Source organism: Vipera berus (genome assembly GCF_964194415.1).
Source record: "Vipera berus genome assembly, chromosome: Z".
Classification (NCBI taxonomy): domain Eukaryota; kingdom Metazoa; phylum Chordata; class Lepidosauria; order Squamata; family Viperidae; genus Vipera; species Vipera berus.
The window spans coordinates 17409715-17431103 of NC_138205.1; the positions used below are offsets into that span (position 1 = coordinate 17409715).

The following is a 21389-nucleotide window of genomic DNA, read 5'->3' on the forward strand; positions in this document are numbered from 1 at the left end:
GTGTGTTACAGCCTATTGATGGGGGGGGAGTGGGAAACTCCTATTGTCACTCCACATAAAGCCAACGGGGAAATTCACATTTGTGCTGACTATAAATGCACATTAAATAAGGCCCTAAAGGAGGCACTCAAGCGCATTGTCACAGGTGACTGGCATCACAGATTGGCAGATTTCTTACTCTGCCAGCATTCTACGCCCTGCACGGCCACAGGTAAAAGTCCTGCAGAACTACGTTGGGGGAGGCGTTTGATTACTAAACTGGACAGGTTGCATCCAGACAGAGTGGCAGCAGAAGCCTCTCGACCAAAACCCCCGAGGGGGCTGCACATGGGCGACTGGGTTTGGGCCAGGAACTATGGTCAGGGGGAATCTGTGGGTTCCTGGTCAAATCACCAAGGCATCCGGACCCCTATCTTATGAAGTGGGGTTGGAGGGAGGGCAAGTTGTCAGAAGACACATTGATCAGCTCAGGAAAAGGTTTCCAGAATGGCCACTAAGTGAAGACTGTGTCATAAGTCCCTCCCAAGGTCCTCAAACTTGCGGCCAAGCCAGCCCTCACAGGGACTACCAGGATTTTTCCTTCTCAGCGGAGATGGAACCAGAGGGAGAACCGGGGAGCTCTGGAGTGCAACATGGACCCCTTAACGAAGCGAGCCAACTAAACTTAAGCAACCGCTATGCCTACTCTGCCGAACAGACTGACTTTGGGGTGGGCCAACCTGGTGAGGCCAGCCAGAGTGTTTTGAATCCCCTTGACTCACAAAGGGACACAAATCTACCCAGCCCACTGGGTAAGCTGGTAGACCACAAAGTGATGGGAACTCCGAGACATTCCTCTAGGGCACACAAGCCTCCTTTGTACCTTACAGATTACATTGTAAAATAAAGAGATATATATTGTTGTAAAACCTGTTGCCACTAAACTACAGAAACTAGTGCTTTGTGTAACTGCCTATTACTGCAAATGGAAGCCTGATTATTTAGACGTTGTTTAATCTCATTGTATTCCACAGTGATTATTATTTTTATTATTATCACTTTATTGTTTGTGTGTTGATTAATAAGGCTTGACAACTGTCAAGACTAAATGTTGTTGTCATAGTCTGATCTAAGAGGGGAGGGGTGTTATGTACTGGGCTCTTGTGATACACTACGTGGGTTGCTGGAGCAGCTAACGGCTCTCCAGCAACCCAGACTAACTGTCTCCTGTCCTGCAATTGGCTAGCCCCAGGCGGCAATGGTTGGTTCAAACCTATTGGCTGCCACCTAGGGGCTAGACTATATATTGCGGCTGGTTGCAGCCCTTGCATCAGTACAGTTCCAGCAAGAAATAAAAGTATGAGTTATCCTGTACTCAGCCTCGCATCGCCATTCCTGCACCAAGAACCCACTATTTAACACCATATCTAGCATCAAAATAGTGCTAATTGTTAGTGGATTAGATTGCTGTGCAAGCATGAGCACAGCATGAATTAGCTTAATTGAAATTTAACATGTAGCCCTGTCTTTCGTCTCTGACACTTGTCTAGAAAACACAAGGTTGGGAGATGATTATTTATGCAACTTTCATTCAAGCTCAAAGTGCCTTGTGGGTTCTCTTAGGCCCAATTTGGCTTTCTGATTTCCTCTTTTTTCAAGTTACAGGTTGCTACTTATGTCCCATCCCAAATTTATTTAATTACCCACATTTTCCATGCATGTCCATACCGTATTAACCAGTGCCCTCTACTTTATAATCATCTCTGTCAACTACCTCATTTTCCATCCCCTTAATTTATAACTGGTTTCAACTCTGAAACCAATCATGTTTTTGTGCTACATTTTTATTGCTGCTTCCTGCAATTCTCATTTGCATATTAATATCAGACCCAATTAATCCCACAGTCCTGCATCCCTTTTCCCCTTTCAGATCTGCATCATTGAACAGCCTTCCTTGCTTGCCTTCAAAACAACCAATCAATGTCTAGAACATTGTTTCTCAAATTTGGCAACTTTTAAGATACGTGGACTTCAACTCCCACAATGGGAGTTGCTGGCTGGGGAATGCTGGGAGTTGAAGTCCACACGTGTTAAAAAGCGTCAAATCTGAGAAATACTTGTCTAGAGTTATCCTTTCTATCTTCTCCATAAAACAGTCTCATATCAACCCAGTTTAACATCATACCTCCCTTCCAGATATCACTTGGCCTAAGTGTTCCTTTATTTTAATCCAATTTCACAGGACTCACCTTATGGCATAGGGGAGGGAAGGCGTATTTTTGTAGGTGTATTGGTATAACCACCATTGGACAGTCATGTTCCAACAGCGAATGCCATCCTTCACCTTGATACAAAATTCTGTACCGTATGGATCAATGTTTCTGATTGTCTCATAATCATAGGCAACACTGGATGCTTTCCCATCAGCTGATCTGCTTGTAAAAAAGAGAGAAAGAAAATACTTTGCATATGTTTCAGCTCTGGAACTGACTGGAGGTGGCATGCCTTCCACACTGGATTGACCAGAGTTTCTCTGAAATGTTCAGTTAGCAAACAAACAAATAAAAATTGTCACTTGATTTGAATTGCTCACCTTCTGGAGGGGAAAAGGGTGCAGACCTCTATATAAATACCTGCAGGCTTGCAGTCATCTGAACCAAGAAGGGATCAACATTCTTATAACAGGAATGTGTTCATTTGTGACCTGCCTTTATTATTTTTATAAATAACTCAAGGTGGCAAAGATATCTGATATTCCTTCCTCTTCCTATTTTTCCCTGCACAGCAATCCTGTGAGGTGGGTTAGTCTGACAGAGAGTGACTGGCCCAAAGTCACCTAGCTGGCTTTCCTGCCTAAATGGGACTAGAACTCACAGTCTCCTGGTGATTGGCCCAAAGTCCCCCAACCGGCTTTCACGCCTAAGGCGAGACTAGAACTCAACAGTCTCCTGGCTTGTAGCCTGGTACCTTAACCACTAATATAAATAAGGTTTTTCTAAATTTAGGGTTCATTCGCACATTCCCCCTCCCCCAACTGCCCTGTGAAAATGTCTTAGGCATCTAAAGCACAGTGACATGTCCTCATGATTCAGTCTTGGTCATAAAATCCCCTATCCAGAGCTCAGGTTGCATTTATCTGAGCCTCTTATTCAGGCAGCATCTTCTGTCTTCTTTCAACCTTGGCCCCAAGGCAGATGGAGTTCTGACTAGTGATGGAACCCCTGGAATGTAAACCATCTGTCAAAAGTCATATCCAGCCCCAGCCCAAATTAAGAAGAGTGACGGGTGGATCTTTTTCCTGCCTGCACAAAAATCCACCAGGACTGGTTAAGGAAAATACAGCAGGGCCCCACCATTCACTGGTTTTAGTATCAGGCAGAAGAGAAATCAGAGGATGGGAGAGTGCAAATAATGCTCATTCTTTTGTGCCACAGCTGTCAGAATATATCCTTAGTCTACTCTGGGGGGTCCTCAAACCTGGCCACTTTAAGACTTGTGGACTTCAACTCCCAGAATTCCCCAGCCAGCTGGGAGCTGAAGTCCACGTCTTAAAGTGGCCAAGTTTGAGGAACCCTGGTCTACTCAATTCAGGTGGTCCCTCAGCTTACGACTACAATAGGCAGAATTTCTGTGGCTAAGCCAAGCAGTTGTTGTTTCAATGAGTCACACCTGATTTTGCCACAGTCGTTAAGTGAATCACTGCAGATGTTAAGTGAATTACACCTGTTAAGAAATCAACTTTCCCCACTGACTTCGCTTGTCAAAAGAAACCAGCTGAGGTGATCACAAGACCCTGAAACACTGCGATCACCAGCTGGTTGTTAAGCTCCCAAATCTGGATCGCCTGACTGTGGGGCTGCTGCAATGATGGTTAAATGCAAGGGCCATGTGCAAGTCCTCGTTTTTAGTGCTCTTGCAACTTTAAATAGTTGCTAACAAATGATGGCAAGACAAGGAGTGCCTGCACAGTTAGCCCTCAACTTATGACCGCAATTGAGTCCCAAATCTCCATTACTAAACAAGGCACTCGTTAAGTGAGTTTTGCCCCATTTTACCACGTCTCCACAGTTGTTAAGCGAATCACTGCAGTTGTTACATGTGGTTGTTAAGTGAATCTGGCTTCTCCCATTAAGATGGTGGCTGGAAAGGTGGCAAATGGTGATCACAAGACTTTGGGATAGTGTAGTGCAGGGGTAGGCAACCTTGGCTCTTTTATGACTCGTGGACTTCAACTCCCAGAATTCCTCAGCCAGCCATGCTGAGGAGAAATGGAGAGGTTTACATGCTGAGCCATGCTGGCTCAGGAATTCTGGGAGTTGAAGTCCACGAGTCATAAAAGAGCCAAGGTTGCCCACCCCTGCTATAGTAGTATGGTTATAAATATATGCCAATTGCCAAGTGCCCGAATTTTGATCACGTGACCGTGTGTGTGTATGTGTGTGTGTGTGCTCAATGGTCCTATGTGTGAAGGATGATCATGAGTCACTTTGCTGTGGTAACTTCAAATAGTCACTAAATGAATGGTTGAAAGTGGAGGACCACCTGTAGTGGGAAAGATTTTTTTTTTAGCCAAGGAAGAGAGAATGTTTCCTAAACTCACTGGCTCAGAGATTCATATTCCACCGTCGGTCCTTTGCCCGGTCGTGAATTGGCACAAGTTGGATACGCTCCAAGGCCAGCAGTGATGCAGGCACTCTCCGCGCCATACCAGGTCACATAGTTACGCATGCGGAAGACAAAGGATACTGGCACCATGTAGAAAAGGCGGAAACGGAGCCCTTTTTCGTAGAAGGCAGCATTTTCGACATATTCAGGGGGGAAGATGTGGGAGACGGCCAAAAATGAAGTCGCAAAGAGAGGCATCATCATCAATCTGTAAAGCAGTGGCTTCCATGTAGGAATTTCAGAAGGATTGGGCTGATTCAACCAATCATGATATGTACGATAGCGATAAAATAAGCCTGGGTTTTAAAAACACAGAAAGGAAAGCAATGAAACAAACCAAGATCAATGAGAGCTATCTGCCTAAGACAGGGGTGGGCAATAAATAACTAATGATATGGCCAGCTCGGGAATTCTGGGAGTTGAAATCCACAGGTCATCAAATTGTCATAATTGCTCACCCCTGGTCTAGGAGAAGATGCACATTTTAATAATCCAGAATACTGTTGCTCTTTCCACAACATCAATTCCCTTAATTCAGAGCCAGTATCTTGGCTGGATATTATGGGAAACAGCATCCAACATATCTGGAGAGCTTCTATTTTGGAAAGACTCCGCTAAGGTTGTGTGTGACTTGGGAAGAATGCCAGGATTTCCTAACTGCACAACTCTTGTTTTTCTGAAGGATTTGACAACAGAAACATCATATCTGCTAGTTTATCTTTTTTTCTATGCAATTCTCACCAAGCGAAAAAGAAGCTACAAAAGTGGAAAATTGATGAAAGACATACAGACTAGTAGAAAGTATAGTTATTTTTTTTCTTGATAAGCAAGGTAGTGTCAAACACACTTCTGTCAAAATACAGGTAGTCCTTGATTTACGACCAGTTGCTTAACTACCATTTGAAGTTAGAACAGACCTCCCCAAAGCTACCATTTTCAAAGTTATGATGACCACATGTGCACACCCAGTCACGTGACTCTATTTGGGCAATGGGCAACTAGCTGACCTTTTCTGCTGTTTGCAATGTCCAGCTGAACAGGTAAGCTAGTTGCCCAGTGAATCATGTAACTGGGTTTGTGCATCCATTGCTTAATGATGTGGCATTCACATCGCAACTGCCACAAAGAAAATGTCAAAAATTTGGATTTGGTCACGTGATGCTTCAACTTACGACTGCAGTGATGATCATAATGGCTTAAATTATGGTCATAAGTTGAGGAGGATCTGTAAGAGAGCCCACACTTACACAAAACGACTAGGCATCACAGCAAGATCAACAGATGGCCGACATAAAAAAGCAGACCAGAGGGCAAAGCTGGAGTGGGCTTTATTATTCTTTTTTTACCTTGCTCTGATCGCTACCTTTTCCTTTAAAGAGAAAGTCTTGTTACGAAGCATAGCTCTTCAGCCCAGGATCTTCTCTTATTGATTACAGAATAATTGAATAATAGAGTTGGAAGGGACCTTGGAAATCAATCTAGTCCAGGGGTAGGCAACCTCGGCTCTTTGATGACTCATGGACTTCAACTCCCAGAATTCCTGAGTCAGCTATGCTATGCTGACTCAGGAATTCTGGGAGTTGAAGTCCATGAGTCATCAAAGAGCCAAGGTTGCCTACCCCTGATCTAGTCCAATCCTCTGATCAAGCAGGAGACCTTATATCATTCTGGACAAATGCCTGTCCAATCTCTTCCTCATAACCTCCAGTGATGGCACACCCACAACATCTGAAGGCAAGTCGTTCCACTGAATAACTGTTCTGTCAGGAAGGTTCGTCCTAGGTTGAATCTCTCTTTGATAACTTTCCCTCCATTACTTCTTATTTTGCCCTCAGATGCTTTTGAGAATAGGCTCTCTTCTTTTTGATAGCCCCTCATGCTTATATTATGTAGCAAAAAAAGTGCCCACATTTTAAAGTATCCATAAACCCATCACCGGTGGTGGGATTCAGCCGGTTCGCACCACTTCGGCAGAACCGGTAGCTAATTTTTTGTTGCCCAGGCCCAGAATCGACTTCCTGAAGCGGCATCCACACAGAGAACCGGTTGTTCACCTATTTGAATCCCACCTCTGCCCATCACTCATGAGGCTGTCAAAAGGAAAATGCATGACTAGGTTTTGTACTTGTAGATATATTTCACTTTCTATTATATAGTTCACCTACCTGTCATAAGTCCCACATAGCAGTAACTGTAGCACAGTATCTCTGCCAATCCAGGTATTTCAGGAATCACACCAACTGCAGGGGACTTGGTCCCTGATGTCACTTCCTGTTCCTTCAGCTGAATGAATTCTTGCACCTCATTGGCTACGCTCACCATCTGGAGACATCAATTAAAGTATGGGAGGAAGGACTTACTTCCCCTTAACCCAAGAACTCTCCCTACCCTTAACCAGCCACAATTTAGCACTACCTACCTTGAGAGTGAGCAAAAGTTGCACAGACTTGGTCAGATGTGTTGTCTGAGGAAACCTGAAGAAGGTAAATTTGTGGAAATAGAGCAGGTACAAAAAAGTCCATCCTAATGTGAGAGAGTGGGAATGCCTATTTTAAAAAAAGAGAACATGTAATGGTTAAGAAATTATCTACATCATAATATTAAGACCTGAGCGCCAAAGAATTGAGGCCTTTGAACTCTGGTGCTGGAGAAGACTCCTGCAAGTCCCTTGGACTGCAAGGCGATCAAACCGGTCAGTCCTAGAGGAGATCAACCCTGACTGCTCTTTAGAAGGCCAGATCCTGAAGTTGAAACTCAAATACTTTGGCCACCTAATGAGAAGGAAGGACTCACTGGAGAAGAGCTTAATGCTGGGAAAGGTTGAGGGCAAGAGAAGAAAGGGACGACAGAGAATGAGGTGGCTGGATGGAGTCACTGAAGCAGTAGGCGTGAGCCTAAATGGACTCCAGAAGATGGTAGAGGACAGGAAGGCCTGGAGGAACGTTGTCCATGGGGTCGCGATGGGTCAGACATGACTTTGCAACTAAGAACAACAACGTTAAGATGATGATGATGACGATGACGATGACGATAATAATAATAATAATAATAATAATAATAATAATAATAATAATAATAATAATAATAATAATAATAATAATAATAATAATAATGTTGGAAGGGACCTTGGAGGTCATCTAGTCCAACCCCCTGCTCAGGCAGGAAACCCTATACCATTTCGGACAAATGGCTGTCCAGTCTCTTCTTAAAAACTTCCAGTTTATATATATACCTCTGTTCTTATATTCACTTATATTCTAACCAAACATGCATTTTCATATTGTTGAGGTGGGGTTCACACTTGGACTATAATGCCATAATCTGCATTGTTTGTTTTTGACTTAGCATGGTTTGTGAAAACAGCTTGGTGGATTAAGTAAACCCAAGAAACAATGGCTTATTCAATAAGTCTCAAACCATTGATTAGTGTCATGTATGAACCAGGTGGCCAGAGAGAATAAGAAGAGGGGAAAGTAACCCTTTTCTGAGCTTCTGGCAGGCCAGTCTCTTTGTTAAGCTGCCCTTGCTGACATCTGGGTCCCTTCTCCAAAAATTGCAGTTCTTGCCACCAACCCCTTTGGTCAGCAGATCTCTATTTGGGGGTATGCGTGATCCTGCTGGATTTCCAACTTTCCTCCCTCCTTCTTGATATATACAGTACACCAGTCCAACACCATACCAAAACAACTTTAGGAATACCCAACATCACCTCCTCCGCCACTACTTATAGATGTATAGATGTGAGCAAGGTGTTTTTATTAGACACTAAGCTTGTTACTGTCCATATAACACTCAGCCTGATTTTGCCCCTCTCCTCCAGCCAAGACCCTTTAACATTGAGCTCACTGCATCATCCAAATTCATCACAGCAACTGTCAGCCCTCCCAGGTACACCAGACAGGAAACACAACTAGATAAACTAATTCTACTTTATTGCAAGGCTACATTAACAGAATCTTGCAAGTGTGAAAGTATAACTTCTCACCACCACTTTTAACTGCTTGGTCCATTAAGAAGAGATTGTCCTAAGATGTTTGTTTGTTTTTCTCTGACCACTAAGCTACTGGAGCCTCATGCCTCTCTTCTCTGATTGTTTCCTAGGCATCATTTCTTCTCTTCAACCCCCAAGGTCATCCACACATTCCATTACATCCACACATCCTGCCACATAGGCCCACACCTAAAGAGCTAAAGTTTCCTTCTCCAAAATCCCTGCCTATACGTTTCCCAGGCTCCCTAATAATTTAATTTAGGATTTAGAACTAGGAACACTGGGAAGTCAAATCTCATTTTGCTTTCAAGTTTCATTTCATTTTCCTACAGCTGCCCTGCAGACTACTCTTCTCTTCAGACTTCCTAAACCTTCAAAACCTCCCAGCCTTTCAGACACAAACACCAAAAACGTGCGGCTCCCTGTAATATTCTGTTAACCAGATGGGGTTTTTTTGGTCCATTTACTTTGGTGAGATTTTGATGATAATCCATGTCCCCATGATGGTGGCAAAGGAATGAATGGTGTGGATGCCACAAGCAGCCAGTGTAAGCCCAAGACCCACGGCAGCTGCCCCATATTTCTTGAACTTCAATCCTACAGAAAAAGAAAGAGAAAGAAATGTCCATCACCAAATATCCAGACACCAGTCTGAGAATTTAAGACTGTGGGTGTGAAAATTAGAAACTTGGTAACAGCCAGATTTGTGCAACAAGTTTACTTTAATGGCTTTTGATTTCTCTGAAAGGCTTAGTTTGCTGGGAAATTCAGAGAGTTTGATTACTTTATGGTTCAGTAATTTATTTTCAGGGAAAATGTGTTAAATTCATAGCCAAGTACCGATAGAAGAGAAGATTTGTAGCTCAGGATTGAACTGTGGAATCCTTGGCGCTCTCCGAGATTGGTGGTTTTCTTGCAGCTGTTTCATTACCAAATTAGCTAACATCTTCAGCGCTGGTAATGAAATGTCTGCAAGAGAGCCACCAAGCTCAGAGCACCAAGGACTCCACACTAGCCAGGTTGAAGTCATAATCTTTAAAATCTAGAGACAGCAGAAACTCATAGAGATTGTGGCCATCCTCACTCTTCAGAATTTCCTTTTAAAGCAAACCAGTTATCTGGGATGGAAAAAAATATCACTCAGTTCTGACTATCCACCACTAAGCTTAAGATTAAGGCCCAGAGGGTGGTCTCACATGTTATACCAAATGGTATGATTTTGGCTAGACTGTGCTCTGTGTGATATGAAATGCAGACATTATGGCCTGTGAATCACATTTTATGATTTAGCTTTATGTCGCTTATTCAAAAGCTCTGACATCAGAAAGCTTTGCATAATGTGTGAACATCCCCATTGTGGCTTAATTAGCAAGCCATGATTAAAACAAGTCTTTGCTGAGTATGAATAAATCTGGCCACACTACAGTCTTTATCTGGAATTCTTTTTATTTCTCGGACTTATTTCAGTCTTTATCTGGAATTTTTAAGTCAGCAAGCTAGTGGAAAGTACTGCTGGCCTAAACACCCAGGACAGTTTCCAACGAAGAGCACAGCAATCTTAACACTTACCCCTTTTCTTGAAGAAGAAGCCAATGGGAATTGGGACAAACAGGAATGCTGTGTAAGCAATCCCAACAGATGAAATTGTATCTGCCAAAAGATTCAGAGTGAAGCTAGTTACAGTCACAAATGCTGAAAGTGCTGCCATAAACAGAGTACCATAAGCCACAGCGTTGGCCTTAAAGATGATTTTGGTAAAGTGGAAAATAGGAAATGATCCAGCGGTTTTGGACCACAGACAAGCATGATACAGATGGGTGAAGCAGAAAGGTCAGGACTAATCTTCAATGCAACAATTCAGAACCTGATAGCAAGGATAAGGGGCTATTATTTTAATGCAGTTATGCACAATAGAATCAAACAACCATGCTGCGCCCCCTCCCCACCCACCCCCCAAAAATTGAAACCCAGTGTTGCGGCCACAAGATGTAATGATGAGCTACAGGCTTTGATAGTGTTTAAAACAAGTTAACAAGTTGAGGAAAGTTAATTAAATCTCCGTCACCCTGAATTTGGTTCCAGGTGGGTTACACTCTTCCACCCATATGTTTTTCTTGACAATTCTAAGAATGGAGTTCTGAGACGATCTTCCGCTTCCCAATCTAGCAGAGAACCTTACAGAGCAAGCAGTGTGTTCCAGCCTTGGCAACTTTAAGATACGTGGACCTCAACTCCCAGGATTATTCTTTTAAAAATGTTACAAGGTCAGGAAGAGAAGGGAACAGCTAAAATGGAAAGGAAGCAGCTAATTCAAGGCTAACTGCCAGAAAAGCTGAGTTTGTAGACATTACCAGGCTTACAAATTAAACAGATTTCAAGACAGTGGACAAGATTGAGGAGAGCTACAGGCAGCCAAAAATCTCTTTCTGCAGCTTATGGAAATATGCTGTCCCTCTCTGGCTACACTCCCAAGTTTGTCTGTGAAGAAATATTTTCCTCAGGGCCTCTCTGCCTTTTGCAGCTGAAATGATAGAGAGTATTTTGAAGGGGTGGGTGGTGTTGCCAGGAAGGATCACCATTTTTCTTTTGGGAAGTGACTGCAGGGTGTTGCAAATGGCTGTAAACGTGGGCTGGCTGCCAAAATGTGATCATGTGAAACATCAAGGGAAACATCCTGGCCATCTGAACTTCAGAACTGGATCATAAGTACCTTTTTTGCGGGGGGGGGGGGTTGTCCATGGCAACTTGGAATGGTTGCTAAGTGACTGATCATAAGTCGAGGACTCCCTATAATTACTATAATGATTTATTTACTTGTCCAGTGTTTGCAGCTAACGAGTAGGCTGGCTTGGTCGCTCAACAGCGAGACACTGGTGAAGCGGGCATAGCAGCACCTGCATTTTTTGCGTCGCATGAGAAAAAAACATCTTCTTTCCCCTGTCCTGACCACTTTCTACAGAGGGACGATGAAGAGCATCTTGTTATAGTGCATTACTGTCTAGTTTGGAAGCATCACTGCTTCAGACAGGAACACGGTGCAGAGAGTGTTGAGGACAGCAGAAAAGATTATTGGTAGTTCACTCCCTTCTATCCAGAATATAAGCACTGCTTGAGCAAGGTCCACAGGATTGTCCGGGACACTACACATCCTCTTCACAACCTTTTTTCCTTGTTACCTTCTGGGAGGAGACTTGTGGATTCAGTCACAATTTTGTTCCATATAGCTTCAACCTTGTGAACTCTCAACTTTCCTCTTTCCGCTATGTATTCAAAATGGACAGTAATTAATATGTATATGTATATGTATAGGTATAGGTATATGTATATGTATATGTATATATGTATATGTATATATGCTTCTCCCAGAAGAAGGAAGCTGAAGCCACCAGCCTGAGGATGACGGATGGGATTCCGTCGAAACGTTGCTCCTACACCTTCAATTCTACGCGGGGAAAAACCCGAATGACCAAAGATCCACATACAAACACCCGCGAAAACCTCAGAAAACACACACACACACACACACACACACACACACACACACACACACACATATATATATATATATATATATATATATATATATATATATATATATATATATATATATATATATATATATATATATATGTTTTCTGAGGTTTTCGCGGGTGTTTGTATGTATGTATGTATATGTATATGTATATGTATATGTATATGTATATGTATATGTATATGTATATGTATATGTATATGTATATGTATATGTATATGTATATGTATATGTATATGTATGTATGGGGTATGTGTATGTATACGTATGTACAGCATGTGTATAAGTGTGTTGTGTATGGGTAGATATATACTTTCTTTTGAGAGCAGACAACCGAATTTCATTTTTAATGTGGGCCAATGTGCTTATAGTAAAAAAAATGACAATAAACAATCGTCTCCCCCTCAGCAACTTTAAAACGTGTGGATGTGAACTGCTACAATGCTGGCTGGGGAATTCACCTTAAAGTCCATACATTGCTAAGGTTGAGAAACATTGCACTGACCAGACTGTTTGCCTATCCAAAAAGGAGGTAATGCACAGCCAGGGAAAAGGAACCCATTTTAAAATGCCTCCCACTTCACAGACCAATTTATGTAGATTAGAAAGACTCTCAAGTGATACTCAAACTATCCCAAGTGATTTTTTTCATGAACAGCTGGAGAACTACAGGACAACTTGTGACCACAACTGAGCTCAAAACTTCGGTTGCTAAGCAAGACAGTTCTTAAGTGAGCTTTGCTGCATTTAACGACTTTTCTTGCCACTGTTGTTAAGTGAATCACTGCAGTTATTAAGTTAGTAACACAATTGTTAAGTAAATCTGGCTTTCCCACTGACTTTCCTTTTCAGAAGGTTGCAAAAGGAGATTATATGACCCCAGGACACTATAACTGTCATGAACATGAATCAGTTGCCTAGCGTCTGAATTTTGATCACATGACCATGGGGAATGCTGAAATGGCTATGTGAAAAATAGTCATGTCAGTTTTTTCACTGCCGTGGTAGCTTCAAAAAGTCATTAAATGAACTGTTGTAAGTTGAGGACTACCTGTACAGAGTGATCTGACCAAGGGAAATAATCTCAGACTAACCCAGATTGTTCAATATCTGACAATATCTGATCTGGAAGAAAACAAATATTTCACGTACTTTCATAAATGTTTACGTTTACGTTTACGTTTTATTAAATTTTTATACCGCCCTTCTCCCGAAGGACTCAGGGCGGTGAACAGGGCATATAATAAAAATACAAAAATACAAAAGTTAAAATAGAATTAAATTAATGCCCAAAATAAAACAATAAAATATACAAATATTTAAAACCCTAAATTAACTCCCCATCAGGCCAGGCCAGCTTGTTCGAATAAGTGGGTCTTTAACCCGCGCCGGAAGGAGCGGAGATCCGGTGCCATCCGGAGCTCAACCGGCATCTAAATGCTTCTACTGTATCCCCACAGCTATTTTTATTTCCAAATGTTCCTGCGGAGTCACTTTCACTTTCTAATTTCTGTAAGCCAGGCTAAAGAACCCGAAGCCCAAAATCAGCACATAACCCTCATAGATAGACACATTGCGGTATTTTAAGAGGTGATAAGTTGCTAAAATTGTTTACATTTTTTGGAAAGAAGATGAGAAGTCAGTTACATCTTTATTTCTTTCACTTTCTTTACTATAGTCTTCCTTTTCAATTCCTCTGTTTTCTGTACCTTCTACTCTTTTTTTATTCTTCTTTTAGTTTGCATTAGTTTTTACTGTTGCAATTATAATCTTCAGTAAAGTTACTATAAAAACAGTGTAGTTGGGGCTTCTCAAACTTTGTGAGCTCTGATCCCTTAGAACAGGGGTGTCAAACTGCTGGCCCGCGGGTCGGTTTCATCATACCGAAGCTAAGCCCACCCCATTGCCGGCAATGCAAAAAGAGTTGCGATAGTCGCGACACGTCACGTGAGGTGCCGAGTTTGACACCCGTGCCTTAGAATCAGGGCTTTTTTTTCCCCTCATAGAACGCTCAGAACGGAGTTCCGGCACCTTTTTTGGATGGAACCTTGTAGGGTAGGCAAGGCGGGTTGTATGACATGTGTGAGTTCCGGCACCTTTTTCTTTTACAAAAAAAAGCACTGCTTAGAATAATACAGGTAGTTCTCAACTTACAACCACAATTGGGATTGGAATTTCTGCAAGGCAGGTGTTAAGTGAGTCACATCCAAATTTATGACCCTTATGCCACGGTTGTTAAATGAATCACAACAGTAGTAGTGAATCATGCAGTTCTTAAGCGAACCCAGCTTACCCCATAGACTTTGATTGTCGGAAGCCAGCTGGGAAGATCACAGATGGCAATCACATGATGCTGGAATGCTGCAACTTGTCACAAATACATGCCAGTTGCCAAGCACTAGAATTTTGATCACATGACTGTGGGAATGCTACAGATCAAGGATGGTTGTAAGTCGTTCTTTTCAGAGGCATTGTAACTTTGAACAGTCGCTAAATGGTTATAATTTGAGGACTATCTGTAAGTGAATTTGCATGACAAACCTCATTACCTCCATGAATAAAATGAAAGCAATACAGATAGTCCTCAAATAACAATTCATTCAGTGACCGTTCAAAGTTATAACAGCACTGAAAAAGTGACTTATCATTTTTCACACTTATGACCATTGCAGCATCCCCAGGGTCACGTGATCAAAATTCAGACACTTGGCAACTGGTTCACATTTATGACAATTGCAGTGTCCCGAGGTCATGTGATCCCCTTTTGCAAACTTCTGACAAGGAAAGTCAATGGGGAAGCCAGATTCACTTAATAACCATGTTAGTAACTTAACGATTGCAATGATTCATTTAACAATTGGGCAAAACTGGTAAAATGGGGCAAAACTCACTTAACCAATGTCTCATTGTTAAACAACTAGGATTGCCAGCTTCAGCTGAAGCCAGTTCTGGATATTTGCCCCAGCTCTGTCAGGCCTCAAATAACTCAAAACACCAAAATAGAAAGCGGGAATGGATCAGGAAGCATGGGCAAAAGTGAAACTGATAATGCCCAATGGAAAGGCACACAAACAACAAGAATGTAAGTACTAATAAAATAGTATGAGAATGAAAGTAACTAATGTTATTTGGGGGAGATGATGGTGACAAAACAAAGTGCAGATTAATCTACTCATTTTTTCAAGGTTGCCTAAATAGTCTTCAGGCAAACTTCGGCTGGAGACATCTTCCTTCACCCAACACCCCTTTTCAGCCTCAGCCCCCAGCCCCATGCAGAGCCCAGTTAAAGGCAGTAAGGGTGGAAGCCCTAAAATGTTTTTTATTCCAGCTCTTAAGCCGTTGCTGCCTTGTTAGCATTCTGTGAGAGATAGGGAGGGTAACAGAAGGAATGTTAGATATGAACAACCAAAAAACAGAAGGAAAGTGGGTTAGCAGTTTTATCACAGACAGGGGAACTAAGGGGGGCCTTCGCCCAGGTCCGCCTGGTGCGCCAGTTGCGGCCCTATCTAGACCAGGATGCCTTACGTACGGTCACTCACGCGCTCGTGACCTCTTGTCTGGACTACTGCAACGCTCTCTACATGGGGCTACCCTTGAAGACCACTCGGAGGCTCCAGCTGTTACAGAATGCAGCCGCGAGAGTTGTGTTGGGAGTTTCCCGACACTCCCATGTTACACCTCTGCTCCGCGAGCTGCATTGGCTTCCAGTTGTCTTCCGGGTGAGATTCAAGGTGTTAGTAATGACCTACAAAGCCCTACATGGCATGGGTCCGGAATACCTTGGGGAGCACCTGCAGCCGGCGTCAACTTCCCTCCGCCCAGTACGCTCCCACAGAGAGGGCCTCCTCAGGGTACCACCGGTCAAAGAATGCCGACTGGTGGCCCCCAGGGGGAGGGCGTTCTCTGTGGGCGCGCCGGATTTATAGAACCATCTTCCGGCCGAGCTCCAGATGGCGCCTGACCTCCGCTCCTTCCGGCACGATCTCAAAACCTACCTTTTTGAACAAGCTGGCCTGGCCTGATGGGATGGGTTTGGGTTTTATAAATCGGTTTTAACTTTTTAATGTGTACTAATTTATTCATGGGCACTGTTGTTTAATCGCTTTTAATTTTTGTATCTTGTTTTTTAATATGTATTGCCCTGTTCACCGCCCTGAGTCCTTCGGGAGAAGGGTGGTATACAAATTAAATTAATAATAATAATAATAATAAATTCAGGTAGCAAAAAGCTCAAGAAGAAACAATTCAATATACCATATTCCAAAAGATTCCGCCCTAATAAACTCAGTAATAAAGGAGATCGGGAAGCTCCAAGCTCTACTTTCTAAGCTTCTGTATCCAGTCTCAAAGCAGCATTAGACTCAACATTCATAATCCAAATGACTCCAGTTGTTGCTTGCCCCGTTGTGACAGTAACGTTACAGCCGCTACAATTACCGTAGCATCTTCTGCCTGCACGGCAACCGGTTGGAATGAGTAGCAATCAGGGTCACCCCAAAAAGCCAGCTAAGCCCAGCACCTCGGTTTTAACACACAAACCCCTCCCCCAGCTTGCTCACCTTCTGTCAAATGGCGCCACAAGCGTGACCAGGCGATGCCCATTTTTTGCAGTGTGGATTATGAGTGGACGGGCGGCTCGCGAACGTGAACACAGCCACCCCCTGCCAAACTTTGCTCAGAAGGCGACTTTTATTTAGCACCGGCCGTGGGGGAGAGAAGGGAGGGACTGCAGCCACGGGGCGTGTCATCCAACTTCTCCGAACACAGTCCGGAAAAGCAATGAGAGCAGGCTAAATATCATCTCGCAAGCTTAGTGACACGCGTGGGCACGTATAAAAACAGAGATCCGTGTAAGTGTCCTCAGGAAGGCCGTTGAATGTCTTTTTTTAAAAAAAAAAATCTTAAGGGCACAAATTACTTTTGTCATCTTGGGAGGCTGCTGCTGCTGTAATACTAACGTCTGGAACTTTTAGGAATTATCCCGGTGTAACGGCTCTTCCGCACCAGTAAACTCCCAAGCCAAGCCCGACGAAGCGAGACAAGCGCGTACGGAGCTGTCCGTCGAAGGCCACCGTACCGGCGGCTTGTGGTTTGTTTTTTTTTTACGCTGCCAATAGGATTCTGGGCAATGTAGTAATTTGGTGCATAAACCAGATAATCCCGTCAGTAAGAAATAATTAATGACTTGCTACAGTACCAGGCAGAATCTGATACCTGTGCTGTCTGCTTCTTTGGGGGGTGTGGCTTCTACTTTTTAATCTAATCTGACCCCAAAAACATGTTTAGTTTTTAAAATGTATTTGTTAATTTGTGCCAAAGTGCCTGTATGTATCGACTATCTATGTCTGTCTAAATATGGACTTTCTATCTGTGTTAGGAAGTCCACATTTTGGATAGAGAGGACCATAGATTTGAAAGAGGGATAAAAGAATCCATCTTTTGTTAGAATTGAACACCGCTCCCTCAACAGGGCACCGATAAACCCCAAGTGGCCTCAAAGGCTCTCAGAGAGAGTGCTAAGGACGAGATGACTGCAAATCCTTACACGCACGCACTCACTCGCTTTCAAAACCTATCTTTACATTCCCTCACCATCCAGTCTCAACTGTCAGTACCTATCCTTCCATCTCCCCACCATCAGAATTGATAAAAGCTTCTTGGATGAGAAGCGAAATGTTTTCTTCTTCTTCCTCAAGAAAAAAACAGTGCCTTTTTTTTTTTTTAAAAAAAAAGCATCTTTGAGACATACTGACATTGAATACACATGCAGTATTCCAAATAAAACGTTTACACTGATTAAAAACAACAGCGTTATGTTGTGTATCCCTGACTTTCTTGTAAGCACAGTTTTAGTATTCTGTCCTCCCTTCTTCAAATTTGCTGATTTATTCTACAGCATTTTAAAAATATTTTTTTGTATTTAAGCCATTGTGCAAATGCACATTCATATTGAAACAGTATGTCTGTGTAAAGAGGAAACAAATAGATTAAAATCCCTGGGGTGAATTATTCAGGCTTCAACTCACTGTAGTTAAATAATGCCTGTCATGTACAGGTAATCCTTCTTTATTGACCACAGTTGGGACTGGCAACAATCATTAAGCAAAGTGCTCACTAAATTTATTTACTACTGTGCGTAAGATCTTACTTTAGTTTCTTTTCCTTTACAGACCTTTAAAGGCCTTTACAGTCACAAAGTTACTTTGTTATCACTAATGTCATCATTGATGTAACTGTGAATGGTCTTTGAAACAAGAACTTCCTGAATTGCTACGGTGAAAATGAATATATTACCAAAAATATTATTTTTATTTCAAACGATACCTATAAAATTTAAGAAAAAAATTCTTTGAAGATTTAAACTCTCTAATTCAAAAATTTATCTGGCAAGGAGAGAAAGCTGGAATTAAATTGAAAATGTTACAAGAAGCTAAGGGAAATGGAGGCTTTGGTTTGCCAGACTAGGTTTTATATTATCAAGCATCAGTGTTAACATGGATAAAAGAATGGATAATTCTTAAAACAAAAAGATTGCTGTATCTGGAGGGGCATGACCTACAACTTGGTTGGCATGCTTTTCTATGGTACGGAAAAAATAAAATACATAAATACTTCCAAAACAACTACATTAGAAATGCATTATTATTAACTAGGGGGAAAAATAAAATGTAAAATTTATTTGAAAGTTCCAGGATGGCTTTCAACAATGGAAGCATTCGTGCATCCAAATCTAGTCAGTCTCAATAAAATATGGGCATACAAAGATATTCTAAATTCTGAAGGGAACTTAAAATGCAGGCAAGAGATGGAAAGTCAGGCATCGATTTAACATGGTGGTCACATTTACAAATGCAAGTCATATATGATAAAGATATTAAACAGTATGGATTTTACCAAGAACAGACTATGTTTGATCAGACATTATTAACTTCTGATGAAAAGTTAACTTAAAAATGTACAATTTCTTATTAAATTTCAAAGTGGAAGATGAACAAGTAAAAGACGCAATGATAGTATGGGCAAAGAATTTTGGATATAATAGACTTAGAAAAGTGGCAAAGTTTGTGGGAAAGAAACTATAAATTGACAATGTCAGCTTCATGCAAAGAAAACATATAAAATGTTTTATAGATGGCATGTGCCACCAACAAGATTAGCAAAAATGTTTAAAAACATGTCAGAGAAATGTTGGAAATGTAAACACAAACTAGGTACTTATTATCATATGTGGTGGACATGTATTAAAGCAAGGAGATATTGGATAATAATCCACACTTGGTTAGAAAAAATGTTAGAGAAACACGTAAGACTACTAGGTATAATGCCAGAAAAACTTGATAAGCAAAGTACATATTTGATTCTACATGTGATAACAGCGGCAAGAATTATATTTGCACAATATTGGAAGAACGAAGAAATACCACCAGAAGAAGAAATAATCAAAAAAATATTAGAATGTGCGGAAATGGACAGACTTACTTTAAGGTTGAAAGAAAAAGAAGAAACAGAATATTTTCAAACTTGGGACCTATTTTATCAATGGTTAGAGAAAAGATTTAGGGATTAGGAATTTAATTTGTATTAGTGAATAAGATACTCAGGCAACACGTTTTTGTTGAATAATTATTATTGAACTCTGTTAAAAATAATAATAAAACTTAAAAAAAAAGAAACAGAGGTGTCAAACTCATCACGTGACGTGACGTGTCGTGACTTTTTTCCCCTTGCTGGAGCTGGGGTGGGCGCGGCTTCCGCGTGACGCATCTGGCCCATAGGCTGGCAGTTTGACACCCGAGTTAGAATGTGCAGGCTGTAAATCTAGATGGAAATATAAATTATGCCAAAATATAAATAAATCAGTTGCTATATTTAACTTTCAGCAGAACAGCAATGCTTAGATAGCATTTGGAGTTGCCAATAGAGGCATTCCATACTTTCACAGACCCAGCCTGACCAACTAACATCTATACAGTAACTTTTGACAGGAATCAGTTTTAATGCCATTTAGTTTTACTACATGGCACAAAGAGCCATGGAAAGATACATGCTCGGCATTACAAGACAAGATAGAAAGACCTACACATGGGTTAGAGAACAAACAACAGTATACGATATCATCAAGAGAGTAAAAGAATTGAAATGGAAATGGGCCGATCACATAGCAAGAAGAACTGATGGCAGGTGGACCATGAAAGAGACCTAAAACAAGACGGATCAGCAACATCAGCAAGCATGGCGGGCCCAATTGGCAAAAGAAAGCTCAGGACCATATTTGTTGTGATTCATTGTCAGCCTGTGCTCCCATCAGCTGAGTCCGATGAATCTGAGGAGGAGGAGGAGGGGTTTGGAGAGCCTTTGGTGTCAGAGGGAGGCTCTGATGAACTGCAGGACTCTCAGCCTGGCCCCTCCAGTCATGTTCCTCATGAGGCTCAGCTGTGTGAGTACGAGGTGTCGGACTCAGAAGAGTCACAGCTGAATCTGTTCAGAGACGCTGGAAGCAGAAGGCAATCCAGCAGAGCAGAGCAGAGAAAATCAATGAGGCAACTCAGTGAGAGGAGAAGGCAGTGAGAAGCCACACCTTGGGACTGATAATAAAAGGGGAAGGTGTGAGCGAGGCTGGTTGCTGAAGGCAACCGTTTGGAGACATTCTAAGAGAATTCCTGGTCTGTTCTTGCTACTTCTGTTTAACTCTTGTTTGTTGACTCTTGTTTGATATTTTGATTCATTTATTGAAGGAAATATTCTGTTGCTTTTTTGTTTGAACTGTAAATAAATTTGGGTTGGGTTTTTTATTGACTGTAAAAAGGAAAAAGGGGTTGTCCCTGACACACAAACAGGGCCGGTCGTAAGCTGGAACAGAATAGTGTTGGCTGGAAACACGAGGAAGAGGTCTTCATCCTGCAGTGGATAGACAATGGCTAAAATGAAGATGATGAATTTTACTACAGAGATGAGAACTCTTCATGAGCAGAACGCTCTTTTCTCAAAAGCTCAAGGCCACCCAAGTATTTTATAGTCCAGGAAAGGACAAAGCGCTCCCTTGCTCCCAATTCCTTGAATCAAAACAAACAGCAAACAATTAAGCCCTAGAGAAATATGAAGACTAATTCTTTTGACAAGAGGATACCTAGATAGCTCCGAGGGAGGGGCCAATGTGCTGGATGGTGGTGCTCGGCCTGTATTCGTGCTCCAGGCAACACAAATGCTTTGTCTCCTCTATAT

The 21389-nt window shown here is 41.9% G+C and overlaps 1 protein-coding gene across 2 annotated transcripts in view; it reads right to left on the reverse strand.

Annotated features, from left to right (window-relative positions):
* Window positions 1-16803, reverse strand: part of LOC308677988 (lysophospholipid acyltransferase 7-like) — a 21522-nt gene extending 4719 nt beyond the window's left edge. For both annotated transcript variants that reach the window (XM_081344758.1, XM_081344757.1), the window contains exons 1-7: window positions 16727-16803; window positions 10205-10285; window positions 9103-9232; window positions 7064-7190; window positions 6810-6966; window positions 4580-4940; window positions 2229-2411 (exon numbers count right to left, since the gene is read on the reverse strand). In XM_081344758.1, the coding sequence (XP_081200884.1) occupies window positions 2229-2411; window positions 4580-4940; window positions 6810-6966; window positions 7064-7190; window positions 9103-9232; window positions 10205-10285; window positions 16727-16769 (1082 nt within the window). In that variant the 5' untranslated portion in view covers window positions 16770-16803. The remainder of the gene's footprint in view (window positions 1-2228; window positions 2412-4579; window positions 4941-6809; window positions 6967-7063; window positions 7191-9102; window positions 9233-10204; window positions 10286-16726) is intronic.
* Between the last annotated feature and the right edge of the window lie 4586 nt (window positions 16804-21389).